Genomic DNA, 27,495 nt, shown 5'->3' with positions numbered 1-27,495 from the left:
TTCACTACGAGGAGGTGATGCGGTTCTGGCTTTTTGTTATAACAGAGACCCACAAAAGCACACATACACTGTCTCTCTCTCTCTTTCACGTCTGAATTAAGTAAATGCTGTGGCTGCTGTGGAAAATATATTCAACTTTGCTTTCTGTTTTACTGTTGTGTAAAACATTCTACCATGTCTCTACGGTATTGTTAATAGGTGTTAGACAGACATTACCTCAGCTATTCAAAGCATCTGCGACATGTCTTTCCACAGTATATATATATGTACAGTGTATATATGTACATACATATAACCTTCCAAAGAAAACACGTGAATTATCAGTTTCATTCTACAAAAGACGCTACAGTCTTATAAAATGAAGCGCCTTCATTTCACTTGATAATGCCATGTCTGTCTCTGCATCCACACAGTACCTGATTAGCTCGACAGTCTCAGAGTACATGGTATAAGGTGATTTGGCCTCTAGCGGATCTCGCTCCATAGCATTTCCACACTCTATGAAGGAGAGGGCGCCGTCTGCGTAGTTCACTGCTTTACCGAATTTGTCCATCTACAGACAGAGAGGAGAGGAAGAAAGAAAGGAAGAAAAAAGGCAGACAGGCAAATGAGGGATAGAGAAGAAGAAGAAATGTGGCAATGAGAAAAATGAAAAGAGCATAGGCAGAGAGAGAGGAGACATGAATAAGACGGAGACAGAAGAAGCGGTGACTTAACGGCATTGTGGCAGACGCACAGTCTTCTCTTTGAATAATCTCCTGCTAAGATGCAAATCCCCAGATAAATATGAGGAAACAACGTGTAAACATTAGATAAATAACAAGTTAAATAAATCTCATTTCATTGTTCTGGGGGATCAGATAATTCTTTTGATATTGTATAATCTTGCAGACATCATCAGTCCTTGAATGCAATGTTCCCTTGGAGACAAATGGTGCAATAAATAACACAAATTATACAGTACAGTCCTTGATATGATTTTCATTCTTCAGAGACTCACTGTGCACACACATGAGCAATGACACACAGCTCTGTGCGAGTACACACATAATTACAGTGTGGGGTTTGGATTTTAACATTGTGTGGTTTCAAATCATTTTCTTGCCATCTGTGTGCATCTGCCTACTTTCTCTTTGCTTCCTGTACATGCAAGAGTATGGAGGTATAAATGTGTGTTTGTGTGTGTGTGTAACCGTGTTTTTTTCAGTGATTGCAGGCAGAGTTGTGGAACATCTCACCAAAGCATCGGCCTTGTGCTTCAGCCTCTTGGCCTCCTGCATGTAGTAGTCTGCACTGTGGACTCTGGGAACAGCAGTGAAAGAAGAGCATAAGCAGCACGTTTGCAGAACATAAATAGCATGTTAGTGCTGACACGTCATTAAACAAAAAGTAAAAAAAGCTGCATGTTGGAGTGATTTACATAATCACTGGCTGTGAGTAGCTTGCAGTGAGTTATATACAGTAGCCTGCTTTGGTATACATACCTCAGGCTTAGTGTACCCTTAGTACAACAACAAAACATGCTGTTTCATGAATAATGCAGGGGCCCTTTGGGACAAATAAGCAACAAGATCCATCATCTTTCCAGGTTTCAACACAACTGGACCAGTGGTGAGGGAGTTAGATATCTCCCCCACCTACAGCACAGTCATAGGCCCTCCTTTGGTCTATGAGTGTACTGTTTTAAAACATCCAACACACACCGTGAAGAGGTATCAGGCCTCAAGTTAGATGTTGTAAGACAGACAGGAGAATGTGTTAGAGTCTCAGGGGACCATTCGATCCTTGTATCTGTGGCCCAAACCAGGACCTCAGTTGGGTCCTAATAATACCATGACAATGAATTACTATAAATTAGTGGTGGAGATTGCAGGAGACTTGTACTCGCCATGTGTTTAAATGACATGAACTGTCTTGGTTTGTGTTCAGTGACTCTTTCTGTACCAGCACTGTCTTTACTTTTAATTATTAATAATCCTATTATGTGTGACTTTCCTTTTGCTGTGGCTTTGAAAGAGGTATGGAGTATACTAGTATTGTTGGTATAAGTTTAGAATTCTGGTATTGTGCCATTAATCTAAAATGCAGTGTTTAATGTGAGAAATCTCCGCTCTGCCTTCCATGAATACATTACTCGTCTCAGCTGAGAGAGGAGACCCATAAATAATAAGAATCTTTAGATGAAGAAACAAGATACATCAAACATTTCTACAGGACACACTTCCATGTAAAGAGGAAACTCCCAACAAAGGAAATGGTGGGAATTATTGATAGAAGAATCGACAGAATTACACACAGTCTGCAAGGTCTGATGAACAACCATGATGAGTTGGTAGAATAAGACATATCTATAAATCATGCTGCTGAACAGACCGCACAAGGAGATCAAGCATCAACTAAGAGCACATCCCAGTAAATTTCCACAACTAATGCGTCAACATCACTCTGGTAATGACTGTTACAATGCTGACATGAGTAGTTTGTTCATGTTGGTGTGTATGGAACATACTGTATTTCTACATACGTGTCACTAAACGACAGCCTGGGCCTGCGAGGTTCGGCCAATTCCGTCAAAGGTTCTGACCACGCCTCCGAGTCTGACTGTCCGTTGGCATGGTAACCGTCTCCACCGGGCTTCTCGCTGTGGAGCTCCATTTCCTGTTGTAGAGAAGGCATTCAATCCATGGTTATAATATTAATTAGTATTACAACGTGTGGCTTTCATCAACCAGCTACTTATTGTTGTGTCTTGTTCACAGTGATGCTGAATTAGCAGTCTTGCTGTCACTGCTGTGAGCAAGGGTTGAAAGAATGAGACAATCATGAACACTTTCTTTAAATGTACTTAGGTCACGTTCGAAATACTTCTACGGTTAGTGATAGACTTGCAGTTGTTCTTTATTGAATGTACTGCATTACCTGCTACCATACAACAAAGCACTCTAAGATATTTTAGTGATTCTGGCTCCTGAAACTCAGACAAAATGCAAGTGAGGAAACATGACTCGCATCAGTAGAGATGTGTGTCCCACTGTAGATTCATACGTTTTAAAAATGGCGTGCCATTAACTCGGGTTATTTTTGGAACAGTGTCAGGTGAGCTAAATTTTGCACTAAGAAGATAATGCCACTAGCCTACTATCGCTCAAACATACTGTATACCAGAGTGTGGACAATAAAGCAGCGCAGCCAAAAATCTACCTGGGGGACGTGCATTATTTTCAGGTCCGAGTTATCATCAATCCTTTCTCTGGAAAATGTTCTGTTATCATTTGAACATATTTGCTTGCATAAATGGTGACATTTAAAAGTGTTCCTGAGCACTTACACTGCCATTTCTCACATGCGAGGACGCCTTGCCTTCGCCTCTCCTGTGTCTGTGTGAGGAAGAGGAAGTGGAAGTAGAAGAGGTGGAGCAGGGCAGAATCCCAGCGGCGCCGCCCTCCTGGCCGAAAGAGGAACTGCTGTCGCAGGTTCGTTTACGAGGGGGATCATCAGAGAGGGGGGACAGGAGAGGTGGAAGGAGCTTCTCATCGCGCCGTCGAGACTGCTTCCTGTTGAGAGAGCTACTGAACACACACGCACACGCACGCACACACACACACACACACACACACACACACACACACACACACACACACACACACACACACACACACACACACATTTATTAATTGGATGAGGATGGATGAGGATGTACCTAAAAGAAACATGATTTTTCCATTTTAAAATGTGTCACATTCTTTAAGAGTTTATCTTATTGAAACTTCCTCAAACATTCCTAAAACAAAGGATCGCAAATAATCTTGACAATAACTGACAAATTAACAACAATCTTGACTTTTAAGACATGGTCAGAGTGCACAACCACGAACACCAAAGCCACTGTAACCTCACCATACATAAACCCAAAAATACAATAGTAAACTTTCATGATTCAAATTATTACGTTTGTCCTTTGCAGTGTAACCCCGTGTCCCTCAGCGAATAGAAATACATGTGCTTTGAGGATTCTGCTGTAATCAAGTATAATTTCAATATGATTTTCTTTTATGTGAGTCCTCCTTACAGACTGTCAGGGTCCAAAAGTTCTGCCGTTTACCTGTTTGCTGCGTTTAAAAGAGGGGCTGTCCACTATCTTTCAAGCTGTCTCACTCACAGTTCCTCCTAGCTGCCGACCAAACTCGAACTGCACCTGCTCCCATTGAAGTGCTGTGTTTTTCATGGACTTACTTCACCTTGGACTTACTAAGATCCTCCTGTTAGACTGTATGCTATTATTGTTACTACTTTCTGCTCATTGCTCCCATCTATAGCTCCTTTCGCACCTCCAAACACCCGAGGAGGGAGCCTCTCTAGAATGAAAAAAAGTACATTTAATGCCATCCAGCATGTAAATCCTGCCTCTATAAGCTCAGCGAACAATGTCTGACTATTTTGTTGTGACTTCATTTGCAAATGCTGAATAATATTTTCCTTCTAAAATTGTTGTAATTTTACCTTCCCTGCTCGAGCATCAATGATTACTCCCTCAGCTGCCTTATTGTGGCTCTTGTGACTCATATTGTTTGCAGCACAACAGATAATATTTTTATGTTTTTCCTCTCCCTGGAAACTCTGGGGGTTTGATGCAGCGAGAAAAGTTGCTGAGCTCGCAGAACAACGCCCTGAGCCCCGACATTAGTGATAATACACAAAACCAGGGAGACAAAGACTAATTAGTTGCTGTCGTGTGTGTGTGAAAGTGTGAGGATGTGTGTGTGCATTTGTGTCTGTGTGCAGCATAACTGATGTGTGCATGAGTATGCTAATTTGCATGCATTTGTGTGTGTCTGTCTGTAAGTGGATGCCGGTGTGTGTGCAGGAAAGGATGTGAGAGCTCTCATACTTCTTTTAAAGGGATAATAAGTTAAGAAATGTACACCCCCGTAGCACAAAATCACCACAGTATACCTGCCAAATATTCATCTGGAACACATTTCCAATGACTCAACAGAATGCAGGTGGGAAGATTTGTGGCCTTTAAAGTCCAGCTGAAATGAAGCTGCTTTTCTTTTCTGCTACATGCATATCTGCTCTGTGTTCTCCTTTGAAAAGAGAATTGATAACATAGAGGAGAAATGTAGATTTTATTATAATTTATTCATCATTATTAATTTCTGGGAATATTATTAGGTATCCGTCAGTGTAGACTGTGAACCTGTTTCCACACCGCAAATCAAATCTTGTCAGAAAGCAGTAATGTGTGCTCTCAGCGTGGGACAGCCTTCTCTGATGGAAGTGTGCTGAAGCAGCACATGCTGAACCACCTGAGGAGGCACCTGAAAAGCCACTCGAACGTGAACTGAGTCAGGCTTGAAGGCAAACTGGAGCAGAGTCTTGGAGAACATTTTGCACATACAGATGCACCGCATTCAGCAGTTAGGCTACTAAAGCTTCGATGGACCAACTAAACCAAGAATATAAAATGAGACTGTACAGGTGCTGTTGAAATTGTGGTGAAAAGTTCAGTTTCCTCTTCACTGTAAAGTAAATGCAGTCACATTAGCCAGTTGTCAAGGATGGTGTGAACGCTTGTGCCAGACAGCAGGGTGCTACACAAGAGCTGCAGACTTTGAACAACATTAGCTTAACTGCTAAAGTGCCCTTCTTATCGAACTTACAGTATAAACATGAACATGCATCTTGTCCTGCACCTTTGATGAACGGCTAACGCTAGATAGCTAATTGGCCAATGATAGTCTGGTGTTTCACATAGTGACAGGGACTATGAAAATGGTAGCACACTGAAGGGGAGGAGGATGCTGACTGAAATAGTCAGCCAATGACAGACTCGTACCAACGGCCTACTTCCTGTGAGTCACACGAAACAGCACATAAACGTACCTGCAAGTGCCAGTTTGGTTCGTTTACATGCTGCCGTGGTCTCAACTCCTCAGTGCCACAGCTAACAAAACCCTGCCCATCACGTGTGGGCTACATTAAGTTTGTTTCCTTTGTGTCTCAGTCTCCTGCTGTGGCTCAGCCTGTCAAACGAACACGGACATGTCCCCCAGCTGGCTGGACCTGACTGGAACATTTTTTTCTTCCTTACAGTCAGAAGTTAAGACTATTTGGCCTTAATTGAAATACAATGTGCTCGACAAAAGAGGGCAAAGTTAATAAAGGTTTTACAAAGGTAAACAAAACCTTCCTGAGGTAAAACCGAATTCATTAATAAGTCTTTTCTAATTATCTGTTGTCAAAATATGTCCTCACTGATTAAAACAAGGTGATACTAACTGGAGGAGCAGGATGATCACAACATCTAGCTTACAGCTTCCATAAAAAGCCTGTTGGAGGATAAAGAGACATTGTGAGATGTCTGCCATACAATGTCACGGGTTCAAGTCCAGGTCACCTCCTCTTTCCCTCCCACCCTTCCTCGCTGTGTACACTTTGATGTTGCTGAGATGCTATAAAAATATTTCCTCTGTTGTTTTCACGTTGAGACTTATTTATAGCGACACGCAGCTCAGTCTGTTTTTAATAATTCACACGGAAAGCTGAAATTCACAATTTGTCATTGCCGTGTCACAGTGTGAATTGAACTTGCCTCTCCAATGACTTCATCACTACATTAAAAATTTTAAGCCTTGCTTAAACTCTACTAGTGTCTGTGTTGATGTATGATCGGGAGTCTGCGAAGGGTGTTTTATTTTGAAACTTAACTGGATTCTCTACGCTCTTCCTGTGTCTGACGTCCTATCTAGTTCCATCTGCTTTGTGCAGCACACCTAAGTGAAAATAAGTCAAGGCTGACTTGTGGTTTCAGGACGTTTTGTGCTCTTTATAGTACATCACCTTGCTGTGAGCGTCTAATGTTGCTGCAAATGGGTTTTCATTGGCGTTAGATGGAAGCCCAGTGGGGCACAACAAAACATCAGTACTTGATGACCTGGGAATGAGGATGGTCTGGAACCTAGTTCTCACATCTTGTCATGTCATATTGTCATTTTTAAAGGTAGAGCTCTTTAAATCTTCACAATGAGCATGAATAGCTATCCTCCACGTGTACCAACGAGGTTTGAAAACACTCCCACAAACATCGCTGAAGCAACGCATGACGGTGAATTCTTTTTCTATCACATGGTTTAAATCATCCTCCACATCGTTTATGGCAGACAGAGCAAGGAAACAGTGAGAAAACACCGTTATAGCTTTTCAATGCCAATTTCTAAAATTCCACCATGTACATTTTCCATTATCAGGCGGTGGTCTTCAGATGATTACAGGGATCAGTATGTGCAGAAGTGTTAAAGAAGTGTGTTCTGGTGTGAGAGAGTTAAACGGACCCCATGGAGTTTTTGACCAAGAGCAGCTCTGTGGAGCAGTGTTTAATCTTTTGTTAATTTGTTGGGATTTGTGGAGACTAGAGACCAGTTTAAGCAGTTAAATGCCTCAATAACATTTCAATAACACTGAAGAAGAAGACTGCTAGCAAGCAAACACAGATGTAAGCAATGTAGATTTCAAACGAAACCTCTGCTCTGGAACTGTTTTAAGAGGAATGAAGCACATTAAACAGATTGGTTTGGCCTCAAGGAGCGTGTTTTGTATTGTAACAACTTGTTTTTGTTGACACTAAAACAAACAAGTTAATGTTGACGAATGTTAGGTTATAAAACCCTGATCAACCATTGAGGGTTGAACTTCACTCATACATTACTGTGTCAAACGTCCAGGCCAGTATCATCTCCTTTAGTCCTTTGTTCCATGTTTTAATCTATGGCTGTGTAACATGCGTTCACACTCACTCTGCGGAGCTGTTCTTGTGGTTGTGTATTGGAGAGATGCAAGGTGGGAGGAGCTGACAGTCTTTGTCCAATCGCAGCTTCTTATTGCTGTTGACTGATGACTCACTGTGGTCCGACTGGAGCATAGAAGAGAGAAAAGGCACAGTATCTAAGTACAGCATGCAGAAAGGACACAGATTTGGAGGTTGGGTGTAAAAGAGAATGGCCGGACACTTAAATGTGCTCGTGTGCAGTAAAAAAGGAGAAACACCTTATGTTTCCTCTTGCTCTTGCTGGTGTGTTTCTCTGTTGGGACCACTATGTTTCCAGCTGCCTGCCTCCTGTGTTTGCCTCCATTCTCTCCTCTCTCTGTCCTCCCAGCCAGTCTGGGATTACTCTGCTCTTGCACCGGGGGGTTGTCCAGGACCCCCAGACCTTGGCATACCTTCTCTCTGTCCCTCCCCGTTGTCCTTTCCCTCTCCCCGAGCCCGAATCTTTCTCTGTCCTCTCTGTCCATCTGCCTCTCTCTCTCTGTTAATCTGTCTCTGTCACCTTGCCTCTCTCTGTCCTGCACTAATCGCTCATTTTCTTCTTCCGGTTTCTCCCCTTTGGATAACTTCTGCCTCTCTCTCAGCCCTGGCCACTCTCTGTCTTCCTGCTTCTGTCTTTCTCTGTCCCCCACCCCTGGCCTCTCCCTCTCCCCCTGTCTCTCTCTGTCTCTTCCTTCACTCCCGCCCCTTTCTGTGATTCCAACTCTGGATCTTTCCCCCAAACCCTGACCAGGCACCCTGCTGAGCAAACTCAGGTCAATTTTCACCCATAAACTCTGAATCTCTTGGTATTCCCTCAGGGGGGAGAGAGGCACCTCGTGTCCCATGCTGGAAGGTGGTGACATGGGCTCCAGGTCTTTGCACTGTCCTCCTAACCCTCCAGGATCAGGAACAGATGTGCCAAATGAACCGCTTATGTTGCTAATGCTTAGGGAGTTACAGCTACTACTGCTGCCATTACTACCACTGCTGATGCTACTATTACTACTGCTGCTACCATTAGTGGTCACATTGCTACCATCTTTGACTCGAAGTCCCTTCCCTCCAAATGTTCCCAGACTGCCCATACTGCCAACAGAGGCAAGGCATGGGAGGAGAGGCGTGTGTATGTGTGTGCTGGACAGAGTCTGTGTGTTAATCGCAGAGCGTGTCGTCTGAGGTGGCAAAGCAGGGATTTTGATGGCTTCCTCTGAATCCGACTGGCATTCAGAAGAGGAGGAGGAGGAATCTGTTTCGATGAATTCTCGGGACTTGGGTGTGATTCTGGTGTTTGGACCTCTGTGTTTCCTCTTGTCCTGTTTTGAAGACAGAGGGGAGAGAGCATTGAGTTGAATACAATACAATACTACTAATAATCATTCCTATGTGCCAACCTATGAGAATAACTGTGACTGTGGCTAAAGATATATATTACCACATATGATAATGTCATGCAAATGAGGCCGTACAGGCCTGTTGTACTAATCTTTGAAGTAAAATGAAACCTGTTTGACCGTATGATTTTGTATCTCACTGCACACCAGTTACATGCAAATGACAAGATGCATTTTACATTTCCTATTCTGAATTGTTTCTCACAAAAAACAGTGTTTCTTCATCACAGCTCATTCAGTGTCCACTAAAAGTGTCTCCTCACTGATGGCAGCGATGATATTCAGCTCTGATTGCTGCATCATCAACAGAAAGAAGGCCCCTCTCTGGTGCAGTCTAGATTCAGAAAGACTGGGAAAGTGAATGATGTGATGCCTTTTCTAAAAGCTGTGCGACATTTGTAACAACTACTCACAGTGACCTTTCAGCCTGCAAATGCTCAAAGTATAGTATCACATCACAGTTCCATCACAGAAGTCAGGTTTATGACTTCCATAGAAATCACATCAATACTTTTTCTCCTGTTCTCTCCGCCTCCATTTGCTCCAGCTATTACATGCTTCAAAGGGTAAATCTGGCATAACATATCCCATGAAAATACTGACAGCAACAATGTGTTAGCCCTTCTCTCACAACTTTATGACCTCCCTACCATTTCTGAGGCACAAGGGCACAAGACATGGGTTGCTACTGAGGACATATGTTTTTGAAAACATGTTCCTAATATATATAACATTGTTAGGTTTCATCTGAGGATTATACACACTGGTAACCTAGTGAGAATTCATGGCAGCAGAATTGAGTCAAAATAAACTACAATGTCACCCAGCCTTATCCTGTTAGTGAATAAACTGTTTCAGAGCTGTTTGTGCATCATCATCCTGGCACTTTTTCTTGTGCGAAGGATGTGTGCCAGCAATCAGACCAAGCCTGTGCCTGCTTATTTCTTGGTCGCTCTGCAGAGTCACACCTGCATCTCTGACCTTGTTTAGTATCCAATCAAAATTTTCCATCAGATGTTGAATTCTTGATTTTGGACATGAAATGATCCATGACCGCATTGAAACAAAAGGAAGCGAGCAGCAGAACTGCATGTGCAACATCAACACGAGGAAGCAGCTACAGAGGTAGATGGAGAAAATACCACTAATGTTTTCAGTTTTGAGCAAAACCCACTCGCTTGGCAGACACAAAGCGACAGTTTTCTCAGACTTTTGGAATCATTCCAACGCGTGTTGCCATCTGCAAAATCCATTTTCAATAAACGCCATGTTGTGTTCTGCTGAAAAAGAAAAAGCCTGTCTTCTGTATAATGCTCATTTACACTGCAGGCAAAAAGCACTTCCTTGCAGTGTTTTCTGGAAACTTCTTCTTCTGTTCTCACTGCTGGCACTAAAATTAGCTGTTTTGCCAGATGTTCTGCACAGCTAAGGTTGGCAGCAGATCAGGTGTCATGACAAGACCCACAGTGAGGTCTGCAGATGTTTTAGGTTAAGGTGTTTTTCCGTAAAATGTGGGAATTTCAGGTTTTGACATCAAATTATACAACACCTCTTCAAATGATGCAGAATCCACCATGATATCATGGATGTAAAATGATAGTCCATCAAAATTAACCTCAAAACCATTACATCAATATTCAGTGTAATTGGTATCACTGGTATCAAGGCAAAACATTCTATCCTTAAATAATGTATCTTTAAAGTCACACACAGCAGCTGAGGTCAAGCTCAATCATTTTTCTCTTTTAGTTCATTTTCCTGAAGCATATTATTGTTGAAAAAAGCTAAAATAAATAAATAAATAAAACATAAGTTGATGGCTGAGCATTATATGTATTGTAAGAATGACGCAGCGTGGAGCTCTGAGCGGCTGTCGGCTGACTGATGCTGTGATGAAAAGGGGGCGGATGTCAGGGTCAGGCATGTCAGTCTCAGGTGTCAGGTTTTTAAAGTTTTGTCTTGTAGTGGAAAAACACTGTACTTAAACCATGTGCAATTCTCATTTTTTTCCCATTAGCAATATTATTTTTATACCCTCCTCTGTTGTACACAATTTATATATATATACATCATTGATTTTCAATTTTGTACTTTTTATTCCTTTCTGTCTCCTTTTATACTCCTGATACTATTGCTGCTGCCTGTAACACCCTGATTTCCCCTATGGGGGATTAATAAAATCTTATCTTATCTTATCTTATCTTATCTTATCTTATCTTATCTTATCTTATCTTATCTTATCTTATCTTATCTTATCTTATCTGGACTGTGACAGATGATCTGAGGTTGGCTAGTTGTTGTTGCCAAAGTGCACTTTTCATTGTTTCAGTATCACTGATGGGTGTCACTTCATTATCCTCAGTGGCTGAGTTTAGACATAAAAACAAAGAAGAAATTTGTTTTTCCAAGCGAACACATACAAATGACATGAGGCACCCGTGTCATAAAGATCAGCAAAGATCAAAACATGGCACATCCCAAAATAAATTCCAGCGTGCTTTGTGTGAACTGATGTTCACTTCTTTTGTTCTTCCAAAGATGAGCATGTGTTCATCTTTTTCATGTCAGCCTGACTGGATTTCAGACATTTGCAATATTTTTTTATGCTCATGGACTCATTTACAGGCTGTTTTTCAGCCTGTGGTATTTCAACATTACACATCTGACATTGTAGAGAAACCATTTTTAACAATATCCTGCTGATTCCTCGTTGATGACAATGTTTTGACCAACTTTGTCTCTTTCTGATGGTCACAAAACCACAGCGTGTTACCTCCTTATAGGTTAAGACAATGGGTGATGATTCAGCTTGTCTCTTTGACTCCCCCTCTCTCTTTTCCATATTTAAATAAAAGCAGTCAGTGTTGAGCCTTAATAGACATGTAGTTATACAGTTTTTATCCTGTGGAATATTATGACTTTTACAAATCATCCACAGACTATACGGATAATTACAGGAAACATTGATAAAGTGTTACACTGGCTTTAAACATATATTTACATATTGCACATGTTGATCAGTAAAGGGGTGACGCTCACTTCTGATCATATCATTTCAATGTGTCAAACTTGGCATTTTAACAGTTATACTATTAATACTATACTACTACGTACTAATACGTTTATACGTATACGTAGTATAGTTAGGAGCAACCATTCAGAAGAAACAGTCAGAAGAAATACAGGCAAACTCTCGATGCCCCCCCCCCCCCCACAAACACACACACACATCCCACCAATACAAACTAACCTGGTTTACACTGACAGCAGGTACCGGCACAGGGGTTTGCTGTAGAGCAGCTGGTGGAGTCACTGTGTTGTTGTTTGAGTTGGTAGCACTGCGAGGCTCTTTCCTGGGGGCTGTTTTCCCACTGGGGGGTTTGCTTCGTGGCCTCGGGGGGTTCTGATGCTCCAGGGAGGGAGGAGGCAACTGGTCCTTCTCTCTGGCTGCAGGGCTGCAGTGGGGAAAAAACATGATAAGATCCAGATTAGTTACCCGTGAGCAAGGCACTGCTGCTGTAGTTCAGTTTTACCTTGACAAACAGCAGCAGTTAATGTTTGCATTGGCCAGCTGCAGGAGGTGAATGTGTGTTAAAATGAAAAAATATAAGACAGCGTGAAATAATTGAAAACAGCATGGATTCAACTGAACTTGTTTGGATGCGGATAACTTAAAAATGGAAAGGGTGAGAGAAGAAGGGATTGAAGGAGAAAAGCAGTCAGTGTTTTTTTCTAATTGGCCAAGCGTCAAGCTGAGCAGCCAGTTTGGCATGGCTTCTACTCAATCTGAGCATTTTTCACAACAGATGTGGGAGTGACAGTGTTCAGTGGCTGGCTGCCAAGAAGCTCAGTGAGCCACTGGAGCCTCTCAGCCCTCAGTACTAGGTAACATGTTGTCTTAATGTTAATTTTAATAGTTTTATCAATAAGAAGTGACATGTAAGTTATGATATATAGTTACCAGTCAAGAAATAGGTTCTTACAATTGTGCTCCTTAAAATTTCACTCTTAAGTTGAAACAATTGATTTACACTTCAGTTATTTAAGAACAAGTACATGATCATGATCATTACCTGATCTGTAATGATCAATGAATTTTGCTCTATAAATTATAAGCAATTGGTTTCAGTGGAGCAGCCGCCAAACAGTGATTTAAAAAGTTAAATAGGATGTGGTGTTTCCCTGGGGACTGTCCTGGGGCCTTACTCCTTTTATTATATATTAGAAATGAACTATTTAAAATATACTGAATATATTGAAATGTGGCTCTCCAATAATAAACACACATCTCGTTTAGGGCCACTGGGGCCATTCATTTTGAATATTAAAAAATATCTGCAAGTTTAGTTTGATTTGGATAATTAGCTCGTAGAAGAGGCAATGGCAGTGCCCAAACACTAAAAAATGTTATTGTAGGCTAGTGAAGGGCTTAGCCTTTAATCTAATGCCAATTTGACTATGCAGTCAAATTCTGGTAGTCAGTGTGTGTGTGTGTGTGCGTGTGTGTGTGTGTGGATGAATTCATTCAATTGTTCAGATTGGGGGGTCTGCCCTCGCCATCTTACCTATGCTGGTTTGCTCTGCTCCATGTCTGGTTCTGAGTATCCTCCACGCTGTTGGATCTGTCTGTCCGTCTGGGCTGTTTCTTCCCTGTGGTGTTCCTCCTCGGGGTCGTGACCTCTGGTCCAGACAACAGACCCGGTGACAGCCTCATCTTTGACCTCTGGCCCTCCCCTGACGCCTTCTGGCTGAGCTTGGCCTTGGCCTTCTCTCTGCCTGGGCTGGAAGGAGCAAGAATTGATTTTTCCCCTTTTATGGTTAGAGACACATTTTGGTCATACAAATGATTCATCCCTCTGTTGGTGTGTCATTCATTCATTAAGTGATTCAATGGATTCACTTGTAGCTCCTACCATAAGGCTGCCCTTGTATCCTTGTGTTCCACTGTTGGTGCAGTTGGAACAGGGGTGCTGTTTGATCCGCAGGGCTTGGTCTTAGCAGCCGTCCCCACTCCCGGTGCTTCAGTCCCTGGAGAGAAAGTCTCTGGGCCCTGGGTGATGGAGCCTGGGCAGAGGGCCATTGGACCAGGATAAGTTTTCTTGATCAAATAAGAGTGTTTTATTATTATGTCTGTAGTTGCTGTAAATGTCCATACTAACCTGTGCCATGATGTTCTTGCTGGGGGGGGACCAGGGGTTTGGTTTGAGCTTGGACCTTATTCAACCAGCTGTCCAGCTGCCACTTGTTGGTAGAGGGGGGGTCAGGCTATAAGGGGAAAACAAGAGATTAATAAACACTTCAAAAGTAAGAACATTCTATAACACCTTAATTTCATTAGGATGGTTGTATCTATAGTATCATCATAGCAGAATATTACTTGGAAAAAATACTCCCAGTAAAGCAGCCAGAAAACAGCCAGAAAAGCAAACTTCTTTTAGTTAGATATGAAAGTAGCTGTATTTATTTGATTTCTGTGTTGTAGGTGGTTTTCACATATAGCTGCCTATGTGTTGCATGCTTCCAAATGATTTTCTTTCTCTTTCTCTGCATGTGTCTCTCTGTCTCATTGGGAAAGGCCGCATATGCCCATGAAACCAGGCAGCGTTGAGCCATAAAAATAATGTGATAAATAATGTTATAATTCAGCGTTCTGCAGTTGGAGTTTTATGACTTTCAGAACACCACCCAGAGACCATGGGAAGAGACCGTTTAATGTACAGGCAGTCACACACACACTGAATGAGTGAATAGTGGTGAATCAGGGAGAATAAAAAGGCAATGAAAGTGCATCTGTCTCTTAATGAAATGTAAACAAAATTGGAGACACTTATCAGAGCTGGAGACACATGACATTGTCACTGTCAAAAAAAGGGAACCAACAAAATGAAATCTTGATGGCTGTCATAAAGAGAAACTTGCACGACTCCAGTAATAACTGGGGTTAGGAAAATTGATGTGGCAACTGCACTGACTGTTTAGGCTAGTTCATAAATTAAAATTGCTTGTTATTTCACATGCAAAAAAGAGAAGTTCATTTCTGGTATGTTTCCGTACATTTCAGCCATAAACATGTTGCTCACTGTGTGTGAACAGAGTTACATGGAACTCAAACATATTCACCAGCAGAAACACACGTCGTCCTACCTCTGGAGTGTTTGTGCGCGAGGCCTGATTATACTCGCTGTCACTGGAGCTGCTCTCTGATTCGTCTGTGTCCGACTCTGAGCTGCTCTCTGATTCGCTGCTGCTCCCTGATGCTCCACTAGAGAAGGACGAAAGAAAGACAGAAAAATATTTCTCTTGGTTATGTGCTTGTACATTAAAGAAATCATTCCGACAGTTGGAGAGTTTCGCTCTAAATCCATGGTAACAAAATCATCAAGGGACAACATTTCACACTGCAACAAAACAAATACAGTTATATTTTCACTCAAGGGACTCACTGCAAATTCAGACAACAAGATTTCATTTTATGCAGATTTATGCTTAATATTCAAGAAGGATCAAATCTCAGACACATATAACCAGGAGGTCAAAATATGCCATACTACCTATCTTAGAAAAGGCCGATGCTGAGTTGTTTCATGTTAAACAAATGAAAATTTTACCCTTACAACCAAATTTCACCATTGTAATGAAAAAATGATAAATCTGTCTTATGTCTCTACACTATAATTTCTTCACTAGTGAATCAGATACATTACCTCATTACCCCTACCATTTTCACATAAAACATTAAAATTTCAAGATATTTTACAAATGATCAACTTAAACTTTACTGATCCCACTTGATCCCATTCATCCCACTTGTTACAGGAACTCAAGAGTCAAACGCAAAGGTAAAAAGTGATTGAGTCATAAAAAGAATGAAACGAGATAAAACAAGACAAAAATAAAAATGGAATAAATAAAATTTTAAAAAGCTATATATGCTGTATACAGGGGCGGCACGGTGGAGCAGCAGGTAGTGCGCATGCCTCACAGCAAGAAGGTTGCAAGTTCGATCCCCGGGTCGGGCGGGGCCTTTCTGTGTGAAGTTTGCATGTTCTTCCCGTGCATGCGTGGGTTCTCTCCGGGCACTCCGGCTTCCTCCCACAGACCTCATTAGGTTAATTGGTGACTCTAAATTGTCCTTAGCTGTGAGTGTGAGCGTGAGTGGTTTGTCTGTTTGTATATGTTGCCCTGCAATCGACTGGCGACCAGCTCAGGGTGTACCCCGCCTGTTGCCCAATGACAGCTGGGATAGGCTCCAGCCCCCCCGCAACCCCGAAAGGGATAGTCAGGTATAGACAATGAATGGATGGATGGATGCTATATACAACCTTAACTTACAACCCAAATTCAAAAAAGTTGTGTAATATGTAATATGTAAATAAATACAGAGTTTTCTCTAAAGAGTTTTCAGAAGTGTTCCTGAGCCCACGCAGTAATATCCTTCATACAGTCATGTGTTTTATATATATATATATATATATATATATATATATATATATATATATATATATATATATATATATATATATATATATATATATATATATATACAGAGAGAGAGAGAGAGAGAGAGAGAGAGAGAGAGAGAGAGAGAGAGAGAGCAAGGTACTGGAAGTATTAATGATTTGTTTATGGTGTATGTTTGGTGGAGAGCCATGCTAATATAGTACAGTCTCAGCTATTTGACTGGTGCAAGCTTTCCAATAATATATTTTGTGATATTTTATGCAGTCTGAGATTGTTCTCCCCTATTTGGCACAACCTCCCTCCCTGCTGAGAAATCTCCTCTACACTCACCCACTGGAACAAAACACATCTTCACCACAAATTTCAAGACAGCACATTAATCTCATCTGGGGACTTGATTTAGAGGTATGGGGAGGGAAAAATTCCATACACTGTTATAAAAACAAGATTAAGATAATTCAGAATCTACTCCAACTGCCTCAATTAGCAGACTGTACCATCAGACTGCACAGTGAAACACAAGTCTATGTAAGCTGTATAAATTCATCTCTGATTATCTGTTCTGTTGCGTTTTGTCCCATTTCACCAATTTTAAAAAGGGATAGTAATTGGGGGAGCCAGCCACCCTGCCACTGATTCAATAAAAATGAAGCATCTGACACAGAATATAATAAATGGCTGCTAATAAACGAATAAACACTGCATTTTGAACCTGTTCAATTGTCTCATCCTCTCTGGTGCTTTGGTTGGCCTTGTGTTCATCCATCCTTCCACAGCGCTTTGAAATGGCCTCCTAGAGGCAACACACCCGCTCGCCCCAACTTAAGAATACACACAAATGCACTTGCACACATAGAAATTGCAATTATGTGTACTTCTTTGTGTGTGTGTGTGTGTGTGTGTGTGTGTGTGTGTGTGTGTGTGTGTGTGTGTGTGTGTGTGTGTACGGACTTGCTTGTGTGCACGTAATTTCAGTTCAAGGCTGCCATCACAGCAGGCACCAATCTGTGTGAGCAGTCAAGCAGCAAATCCATCAACTGTTCCGCAGGCAACACACACACACACACACACACACACACACACACACACACACACACACACACACACACACACACACACACACAGTGACAGATACTGTATGAATGCAGTCTCTGCCCTGTTTTTCTTCTTCTATCGTTACTCATCTCTTCTCTTTGTCTCTCCCTCCCTCTCTCTTTCAATTTCAATTAAATTTTCTCCTCAGTTTGCTCTATTAGCATCACAGTTGAAACAATATTGGCAAAGCATCGAGTTAAAATCTCTGTGTACATGTTTGCATGAGCGTGTTTGTGTGCATGTGTATTTCAGTCTTCCTTACGCAGACCCTCCTCTGTGCAACCACTGCCAGTTGTGCCTTTGGAAAACGTATTAAGCGGCTTCAGACACTGTTTTGAACAATATAACAAGGCTAGTTAAATTCTGATTTTACTCAACAATGATGCTTTCTGAGCTTTTACTTGACTGTTCATGGCTGGTGCAGGCTGGTAAATCGGCAACACAATAAAACAAGAAATGTAATCAGAGATGGGATTCCCATTAACTAAATTATTGCTCATTATATTCAGCTTTCTCTTTAAGCAGCAGGATTTGAGTTTCTTTCATCTACATTATTTCTCAATAACCTGGGGAAATTACTGATAAGGCCAAGCACATACAGACAGAATAGTAGTATATTACAGTACTGCAGGCAGAGCAAGGAAATACAACAAGTGCTGAAGACAAGGCTGCAAGACAAACATCTACCACATCAGTGTGAGTAGTGGAATTTAAAAAAGTTACGGCTCAGTGTTAATAAGAAATTATTGTTCCCTTTCTGTTTTAGTTGCTTAACCTTAACCAGCATTTATCATAGTTTAACAAATCCTTACACATTCTGCGTAAACAATATTGCGATTAATCTGAGTCATGCATCTGTTCACCTGATGTATGTACGCCCAATACTCACTTTCCTTTTAGCTCTGTTTTGGTCCCCACCAGCTCCCGAGGGAAATATCTGGCTCTTTAGCAACTAAATGCTCCACTACATTCACCAGCTACTCACTAATGTTGTCTTCCTGCCATTTGGTGCCGAGCAGATAGTGTTTTTTTTTTTATTTGTTTTGTTTTTTTTGCTGAAAACAGCTGCCTGCTGCTGCTGAGTGAACCCAAATGGTGAAGCTGCTACCCGTAAAGCTAAAACAAATACCTGCAAGATACTAAAACACCGCAGAGTCTGGTGATAATTCTCTGCAGGTTCATCACCAAAAGACACACCTTTCACGTAGCGCATAGTTATTTGATCTATTGTGAAGACAAAAATATTGACTAGTGCTGCGATAAGGTAATGCCATGGACAGATATTGTATCTAAAATGGACAAAATAATTTGAAACAACAGCAGGTTAAAAAAAATAGCATGTTTCTGAAATCCCTGTTGCTCACTTATTCACCACTTCATATGGAAAAGACACTCGACAGCTGAGGGCGCTGTATCATGCATGTATTACACACTCGGTTGGTGGAGGTTCATGTAGTGCACTATAGAGTAAATAGGGAGTAGTGAGCTAATATTAATGTCCTGCTTTGGCGTTTAATTTAAAAGTATAATGTCTATTTTCTACTGGGCTCTCATATCTGTGTTGTGCTCATCAGCTTCTATCACTGCCTGAAGAGCAAACAAGATGCGATCTGACAAATTATATGATAAAATCACTGAGATGTGACATTTCTTGGATCAGGATTGTCAAACATTGTTTCAGTTTTTATAGTGAACAGCATGTTCATACATGGATTACTGGAAGACTGAGGTAGCGATGCCAGACAGATGGCGATAAGAGACGTTTCCTGGACTTGTGTCCCTGTCTGTTTATCATGTCCCTCACTGCCTTTAAAGAGTCTTTTGATGTGTAACTAAAGAGAGCCAAGAGTCCTGTGAGTCAGCTGCAGCTCACTGTCGTAGAAGAGACTCATTACTATTCGTGATTCAAATCCAAGAGAAGATTCTGACCAGACTGTGGCACAATATTTTTATTATTCATCTCTTTAAGTCAGTGAGAGTTTCCATCCACCTGTTTTTATAAGCATTTTACATTTGCTTATAAAAGCGTGAGTTGGAATTAGCAAAAACAAACAAAAAAAACAACAACTCAAAATATCGTTATAAAGCTTTTTAACCTGAATAAAAGCAAAATACAACAAAGTGCAACGTAAAGACCTGGCAAATAAAGCATAACATAGATGAAGCATGTGACTTAAATGTCCATCGTTGAGAATAAAAATGCCATATCTCCATCATGTTTTGGATCATTTGAGGTTTGACACACTTTCATTGACGTCATTATGTCCCATCCTCTTCTTGTGCAATGGGTTAATAGCACCACACTGAAGAAGTAGCACCACCAGACTATAAATAACTCACATAAGAGTTGTGGATGGACAGGTCAAAGCCAGGATTCTACAAACACTTCGCTCTCACAGCTTTGTTTGGTTTTACCTACAATTATTACCAGATCAGGTAGTTACGCTCAGAAAATTGTTAGAAAAAGAGCTACTCAGCCATAACATGAAGTGTTACCATTCAATTTTACAGCATGAAGGTATGAATGCTGTTTCAAGGCCAGCCACCCAGTATACCAGACTGGTGAACTACTGAATCCTGAAAGCCCTCAAATAAAACTAAAAAAGTAATGCAAATCCTCCAAGGTTACTGAAAGATAAATAAAAAAATAGCTAAATCAAGAAGACATGATGTCAGTTTCCTCAATGGTAGCTCCGGCTCTGGACATAAACATTGAAATGTTTGTGTAGTTTTTGAAAGAAAAAGTAGAACTTTGTCTTCCTGGAGAATATTAATTTCCTGGACATCTTCCCGTCTAAAGCCACATTGATTGGGAATGAATGTGCAGCCGGTCTATGCATCACAGATACAGTCCAACTGCTTCTCATTGTGCCACAAAAATAATACCATTTGGTGGATGCTTTTCATCCCAAGCACCTCATTGTTTGCTGAGTGGCTACATTCTAACTCTGGGAAACAAATCACTTCCCCTGGTGGGCTAGCCTACATTGTCGGTACAAGATTTGGCAAGAAATCAAGGTGAGAACAAACATCAACTGAGTGTGCTGTTCTCACTTGTCATTAGAGCTGGAAATGCTGGATAAGAAAGGATTTCTGGGATTGTTGAGCTTCGTCCTGTATGAGCCCGTGAGCCTGAAGCGGTTCATAGCAGAAAGAATGATTTCAGTCTGCTGCATGTCAGGTTGTATTTGCTGTCTTATTACTGGATGTTTACAGCATGAAATGCCTCTTTTCCTTGATGAGAGAAAGTCTCCAATGGGCTGTACATGCTATACAGAATCGAGCAAGGCACATTTAATACGTTTGACGGTACTCTTTTTATGGCATTTCATATCATCCTTTCATTTGTCAAAAAATAAAATTGCCTGGAAGCCGAGATGAGTCTGTATTTCCCACACTGATATGTTTGTATTTTTGTTTAAATAGCGCCGTGTGAAGTTAAAGGAAAGCGGGAGAGTCTTTTGCTCTCAATGGGATTTTCAGTTGAGTGCTCTCTAGCCTATTTTATTCTGGCAACATAAACAGTGTGTGCTGGAGGAACAAGATGAAAGGCGATGAGTGTGTGAGTGAAAGCATTACATCTGGCTCACTTTCTTCCTTTTTATTTTTTCCCCTTCTCAGGAATCAGCCATCAGCCGTCGAAAAATAATTCAACACCGTGGTCGTTGCCAAATTAAAATGCAACGCCAGCTGGTGCAGACTTTTTTAGATGCATTTCAGTGAAGTTCTGTTGAAAACATGGAAACTTCACCCAGGAGCACATTTGTTCAGATTTTAGCAAAGCATTATTTCTAGATGGATGACTTGGTGGACGCCCAGTTACTGTTTTACATACAGCGTCCTTGTCATCAGTTAATGTATCATTACACTGTGTTGTGTTCTTACACAAAGAAAAGTTTGTTAAAAGGTATTTTTGCATCTTAAATTCAGGTCTTATTTCCTCATTAACTCACATTTTCATCCACATACTGTTGATATAATTGGTTTCCTCAGAACATAGAACAAGAACATGAAGAACTAGGACATCACAACACAAACAGCATATAAACACTAAAAACAATTTCCTCTCCAGTGTTTCACACAGGTGTCTCTCTGTCTTGTCTGTATCTTATACATCAATGCAGGTCTTTGCTTGTTTAGGACACACAGCCGTCACTCTCTATTTTCTGTGCATGCCTGTGTGTTGCATAAGTAACGGCGATAAGACTTACAGAATAGCCTTTGTCAGATCTTCAGGCTCCAGCGGAGGCTTTGGTGTCTGTCTGTTTATTTGTGTGATAAAATCACAAGCACAACAGGGGAAATGAAAGCCGTACCGCCTTGACAAAATGATCTGTTGGTTTGATATGTCCAGTGGGCCTCACAACATCCACACGACACCCACATACTTGCAGGCTGCAGCCGGGCAAGCCGCCACACTTGGGGTACACGGTGACCTACAAATCTGCCGGTGTTCATTGTTGGCACCATCGACAAGGTCAAGCCACTCTTTACAGTACACCTGAGAGTTACTGCTGTGTGGATGCAGGTCACTTCACTCATGTTTCAGAAAAAGCGAATGGCCTGAAAGTAAAGTAGATGGTTTCCAACTGTGGGTCACTGAAACAATTTGTCACCTCTCTGAGGTTGCGTTCAGACAGACAACACTGCAGGGTGAAAGAAGAAGCGCTCTCATTCGTTTCAATGAGGCAACTGCGTTGATGCAGCAGGGGTATGCAGAAATTACTGATGTATACAATCTATTAACAACATGTGGAAGCTTAAAATCAGCTGTTTGTGCATGCAGGAAATGATCTGTCCTAACATGTTACAGTCCTGTGTGTTGATGGTCCTGCTTGTATATTTAACAATAACTAAACTTATTTTATATGCAGGAATTGTACTTTTAGAGCGCCAGTTGTCAGTCAGTTGTTCTTTTCTTCGAGCTGTGAGCTGCGTCAGGTTTTAACACTTCTGCTTCTTCGAATTTTGCACCAAACACGATGTGAGAGCTGCTGCTAGTTTATCATCTCACAGGATGTGGTAACAGGTAATGGCTGATTTTCACCCTCCACTTTGCTCTTCTTCAGACTGCAGCTGAGTGTTTGGTCACCTGAGACATGATGTCAGGTCCATTTTCCCTCTTTAGACTGATGCTTTGCATCTTCAGCCTTGACATGAGCAAATTTCTCGTCTACCACCTGCATTTATTGATTGTGTCCTGAAGGCTCTTGCCTCCCTTAAGAAATGCTCGACCTGCACCATCCCCGCTGTTCTTCTTTGAGAATACCTCTGACGGTTAAGATGGGTCTCATTTTACATTTCATCCAAGGTCTTCAGAAATACATTATCAGGAGAGTGAAAATCTGCACATTTTAGACGTTTGGATGTTTCATTATATATTAAACTACATCGACCCAAAAAACAACAGTAATTTAACCCCACAAGGATACTTGCACTAGGATGACAGCAAGGCCTTGAGGGGCATCTGATCAAAATTTGCCGGCATTCTAAAATACTGAAAAATCCACGAACACATGGGATGAGCTTTTTATATATTTAGACTTTTTTTTTTTTTAATTTCTAAAAAGTGTATTTCATTAAATTGCTCTCTTTGATCTTTTTCACCCGTTCTTGTTTCACAGTACATAATGGCAGACTAAGGAATAATAAAGTACAACCATAAACCATAATCACATAAACTGAAATCACAAATTGTGTGTTTTTATTTCCATACTTTCAATGAGACTTGGGTGGGCAGCAGGGACCTATAGTCTGTCCTGCTCTCCTCTCATTTTATCCCGTCATCCAATCACCTCCTCTCCAGCCCTGCCTCCTCCTCTTCTCTCCTCTCCTTATTGGTACGGTGTGTTACAATAATAAGTGTCCCATCAACAACTCATGGGGACACTAATGGATCCTAACTTTACATAAAGCTACTGAGTAGATAAATAAATAAAATAGAACAATAAGTATAATAAATAATATATAATAATTAGTAAAAAGTGGCATTGTATGGGTGTTGTTTACTGAATGCAACCTACATTTAAACCATAAGTGATTTTTGTAAACACTCTAGTTGGTGGCTAGTCACAAATGAATGAGGTGGGTGGGGTGGTGCTCGGGGAATTGGTGACTTTAGTTAATCTAAAATCCTGGCTACAGCCCTGCATATATGAATCTTTGATTATCCCCTCAGTGATGCTTGCAGATATCAGTGGTTATGCAGTGTGAAAATATACTGACTCATTGTATTTTGGTGGTTTGCAATATTGTCAGAGTACCTATTAATTATTTACACATACTGCACTGTCCCATTCCTCATACATGATTTCAGAGAAGAAGCAGACATTAGCATTCTATAATCATGTTTTCTTCCATGTGCTCCTTTAAACTGGGTCTGTTTTACACTGTTTGGACTGTGTCATCATTAATTAACCAGCAGGAATTGAACATAAGGAGGACAATAAACAGACAATAGACAGTTACAGCTTTTTTTCTCTCCTCCAAATCGCTTCTGCTGGAAAAATGAATTGATCAGCCTCTAAAAACAATGGAGCGGATGGCTTGGAGCCAGACAGGCCATGGCTCAGATAAACTGCAACCAGCAGAGACAAGACGTAACAGAGTGTGATGCGGGAGGATCGTGCTAAAAAAAAAACAGGCAAATATAGGTTCTTAAAATGACTGAAGAACGGAGTGAAAATATATAGAATTATAAGGGTATTACGGGACTGTGAAGTGAAGATGTGGAGGCCATCTGGGCTCAGTTCATCTGTCATCTTATCATCTGCCTTCAGCTCGCTGGTTCTGCCCTCCACTTGGCAGGGCTTCCCTCTGCACAGCTGGCTTTACAATCTCTCTGTCTCTCTCTCAATCACTCACACTCTCATGTGTGTGAACACTCCAGCATGTGTGTCTGCATGTGTTTGCACGCACACTCGCATGTGTGCTTGTTTTATCTGACTCGGGGCTGCATGTAAACATGTGATGTGCAGAGAGGATTTATGAAGTTAATGTAGGGCCTCTATCGCAGTCTGCCAAATATATGAACCTATTTGACCCACTAACGTGGCACTGGTGCATAAGTGTAGCAGAGGTAGAGGAATAGGATTCATACATCCATCTATATTCCAATGTATGCATGTGTGTTTGTATGTAGTGTGTATGTTATTGCATTAAATTATGAACACGGCATTATAAACAAAAGAATGACTCTGTGGATGCTTTGTTTTCAATTGCAGGGAAGTTATGCTGATGTCATCTCTGCTGCCTTGCAATAAAATACTGAAAGACAGTCTTTATGAAGTATGGCCATTATTCAGCACAACTCAATGCAGAGGGAGACTCACTATATGTACATGCATTGTTTGTGTTTGTATGATGTGTGTGCACACGTCTCAATCATCTCATCTGAAAAATCATTCTGTACACAGCACTGAAGATGCTGTGCAATTAGTCAAGTTAAACATACAATACTAAAATTGTATCTCACACATCAAACAAAATCACACCGCGCATTTATTAATAGATGGTTTCTTCAGTGTAATAAATTATGAATTTTAAGTCTGGAAAATAAAACTTTTTCACCTTCTCTCAAGCAGCTGTGGATGGTTTCTAGCATTCAGCAATGTGTGCATTTGTGCTTGTGTGTGTATGTGTGTGTGTGTGTGTTTGCCTGGGGCAGTACTGTGGGGAAGGCTGTAATAGGTTTCCATTTCTACATATGTATTGTAATGCTCCCTGGCAGCAGCAGCAGTGACAGTGTTTGAAGAAATGCATCACATTTGAACTCATGTCACACTTGATGCCCCTGACTGGCAGGGAGCATCCACGCTGCGTAACCTCTCTGTTTGTTTAACCTGCCAACATGTTGGTATGCATTATTGATCATAATTGTAAACACAGTTACATCACAGGAGATGCAAAATAAGACTATTGATTCCTTTTTCAGCACGTTCGCTTTCCTGAAGTTAAATTATTCTATGCAAATAACTGATTAACAAGTGAACTTCTGTGTGTCTCTGCTATCAAAGCAGTGCTGCTCTCATAATACTAAGTAAAGACTTGAATTTGTCGACATTTTACCCATAAACCCTTGCTGTTTTAAGGTTATCACCACTATAACACTTTCTTTTTTGCAGGATAGCGTACTAGCTATCATTATCGGTCACTGTCACAGGTCATCTGTCATCTGTCAAATAAGATTTGAAACAGAAGTGACACCAAGCTGAGTTGAGATTAGCCTGCTTGGCTACACGGGTGGTGACGGTGTACAGGTGGCAGCTGGTGTCCTCCAAAAAAGGAGGGTTTCCATTCCCTATTGAAACACTGCATCTTCAAGCTTATAGCACCATGCAGACACAGTGATGAACCTTGCTGTGCCATCCTCTGGAGTGACCAGGGGCTCAGGTGTGTTAAGCTCTCTTAAACAACTGAAGTGTTTGTGAAGTCAGCATTTATTGACCTACAAAAAGCCTGACAGCGCAGACGCTAGTTGTCGCTTGCTTACATGCAGCGATCATGTGAGTGTAAGGCCGAGACTCTGACTGTCTCCACCCTCTCCCCTTCCCATTGTCCCTGTATATGAATAAATTGGAGTCGTAAAGCCTCAGAACAAGCACAAGTTGAAACATCTTCCACGCACACACAGTCATGTGTTCATCTCAGTATGCGTTGCCCAGGGCAAATCTGTGTCTATTTGCATCCGCTCATATCTCTCCCTTGACTGTGTATGCAATCTGCATTCACTGTCTCTAAAATGTGCTTTATGTTCACTCTGAACACTTTTAGAGTGCCACAACAACACAGCAGAGCAACTTTTGGTGGAATTAGGAGGCAAAGTTCCTCTGTATCAAATAATATCATTTACTGTTGACCAAAAGATTCTTTTTCTCTGGCAAAAACAATCTGTAAAGTTTACACACTGACTCGACAACCTGCATCAGCAGTCTGATTTTATTACTGATCATGAATGTAAGCTCAAAAATCTCTTTTCAGGTATACGGCATCTTTTGATGTCGCACTGCTTAAAATTAATTACTGTCATAATACCATGATGATGCTACTCCCACAATGATTACCAACTCCACTATTACTACTTTAATAAATAATGCTATTACTACTAAAATAATTAGAGTAAAAAGACAAAACTTCAGGCAGTTTTCCTCACCAGGGTTTAGACGATAAAAGATACATGTACGGTATAATGAGGAAAATACAGGGAAGCATATCACACAAAGATTTTACAGATTACTGAGCAGAAATGAAAAAATGATACAGTTGAATATACAATACAGTGGGTGGTTGCATGTGTGTGTGTGTGTGTGTGTGTGTGTGTGTGTGTGGCAGCAGGATAACGATTGCTATGTGGGTGAGGTTGTCAGAGCGAGGATTTTTTTGAAAAAACGTGTGTGTGTGTCTGTATGGATGGTGTGAGGAGTGTGGGTGAGAGTGTGTGTGTGTGTGTGTGTGTGTGTGTGTGTGTGTGTCTGTGTGTGAATGTGTGTGTGTTGCTCTCCATTGGGGATATAGCCAGTAGATCGCTGGCAGCATCTCTAGTCCCAGCATCCCCGTGGACGTGTGTGTGTGTGTGCGTGTGTGTGTCTGTGGTGTTGAGTAGATTGGGCTGCAGAGTGAATGGGCTCATTAGTGGTAGCAGAGTAACACATGGCCTGGGGCACACACAGACACTCAGCACACACTCTCTCTCTCTCTCCCTCTCTCTCTCTCTCTCTCTTTCTCTCTCTCTCTCTCACACAC

General features: G+C 41.3%; 1 protein-coding gene across 3 annotated transcripts in view; it reads right to left on the bottom strand.

The window, feature by feature from the left end:
* aff2 (AF4/FMR2 family, member 2) overlaps positions 1-27,495 on the bottom strand; it is a 134,462-nt gene that overhangs the window by 8,644 nt on the left and 98,323 nt on the right. For 2 of the 3 annotated variants that reach the window (XM_070962112.1, XM_070962115.1), the window contains 11 exons: positions 15,343-15,460; positions 14,358-14,463; positions 14,112-14,262; positions 13,764-13,979; positions 12,449-12,653; positions 8,047-9,120; positions 7,797-7,912; positions 3,329-3,569; positions 2,525-2,658; positions 1,239-1,302; positions 417-553 (listed from right to left, as the gene is read on the bottom strand). In XM_070962112.1, coding sequence (XP_070818213.1) covers positions 417-553; positions 1,239-1,302; positions 2,525-2,658; positions 3,329-3,569; positions 7,797-7,912; positions 8,047-9,120; positions 12,449-12,653; positions 13,764-13,979; positions 14,112-14,262; positions 14,358-14,463; positions 15,343-15,460 — 2,562 coding nt within the window. The remainder of the gene's footprint in view (positions 1-416; positions 554-1,238; positions 1,303-2,524; positions 2,659-3,328; positions 3,570-7,796; positions 7,913-8,046; positions 9,121-12,448; positions 12,654-13,763; positions 13,980-14,111; positions 14,263-14,357; positions 14,464-15,342; positions 15,461-27,495) is intronic. The other variant, XM_070962113.1, reaches the window with a different exon arrangement.

The sequence above is a fragment of the Chaetodon trifascialis genome, chromosome 5, assembly GCF_039877785.1.
Source record: "Chaetodon trifascialis isolate fChaTrf1 chromosome 5, fChaTrf1.hap1, whole genome shotgun sequence".
Lineage (NCBI taxonomy): Eukaryota > Metazoa > Chordata > Actinopteri > Chaetodontiformes > Chaetodontidae > Chaetodon > Chaetodon trifascialis.
This window is presented reverse-complemented; position numbering and strand designations above follow the sequence as displayed.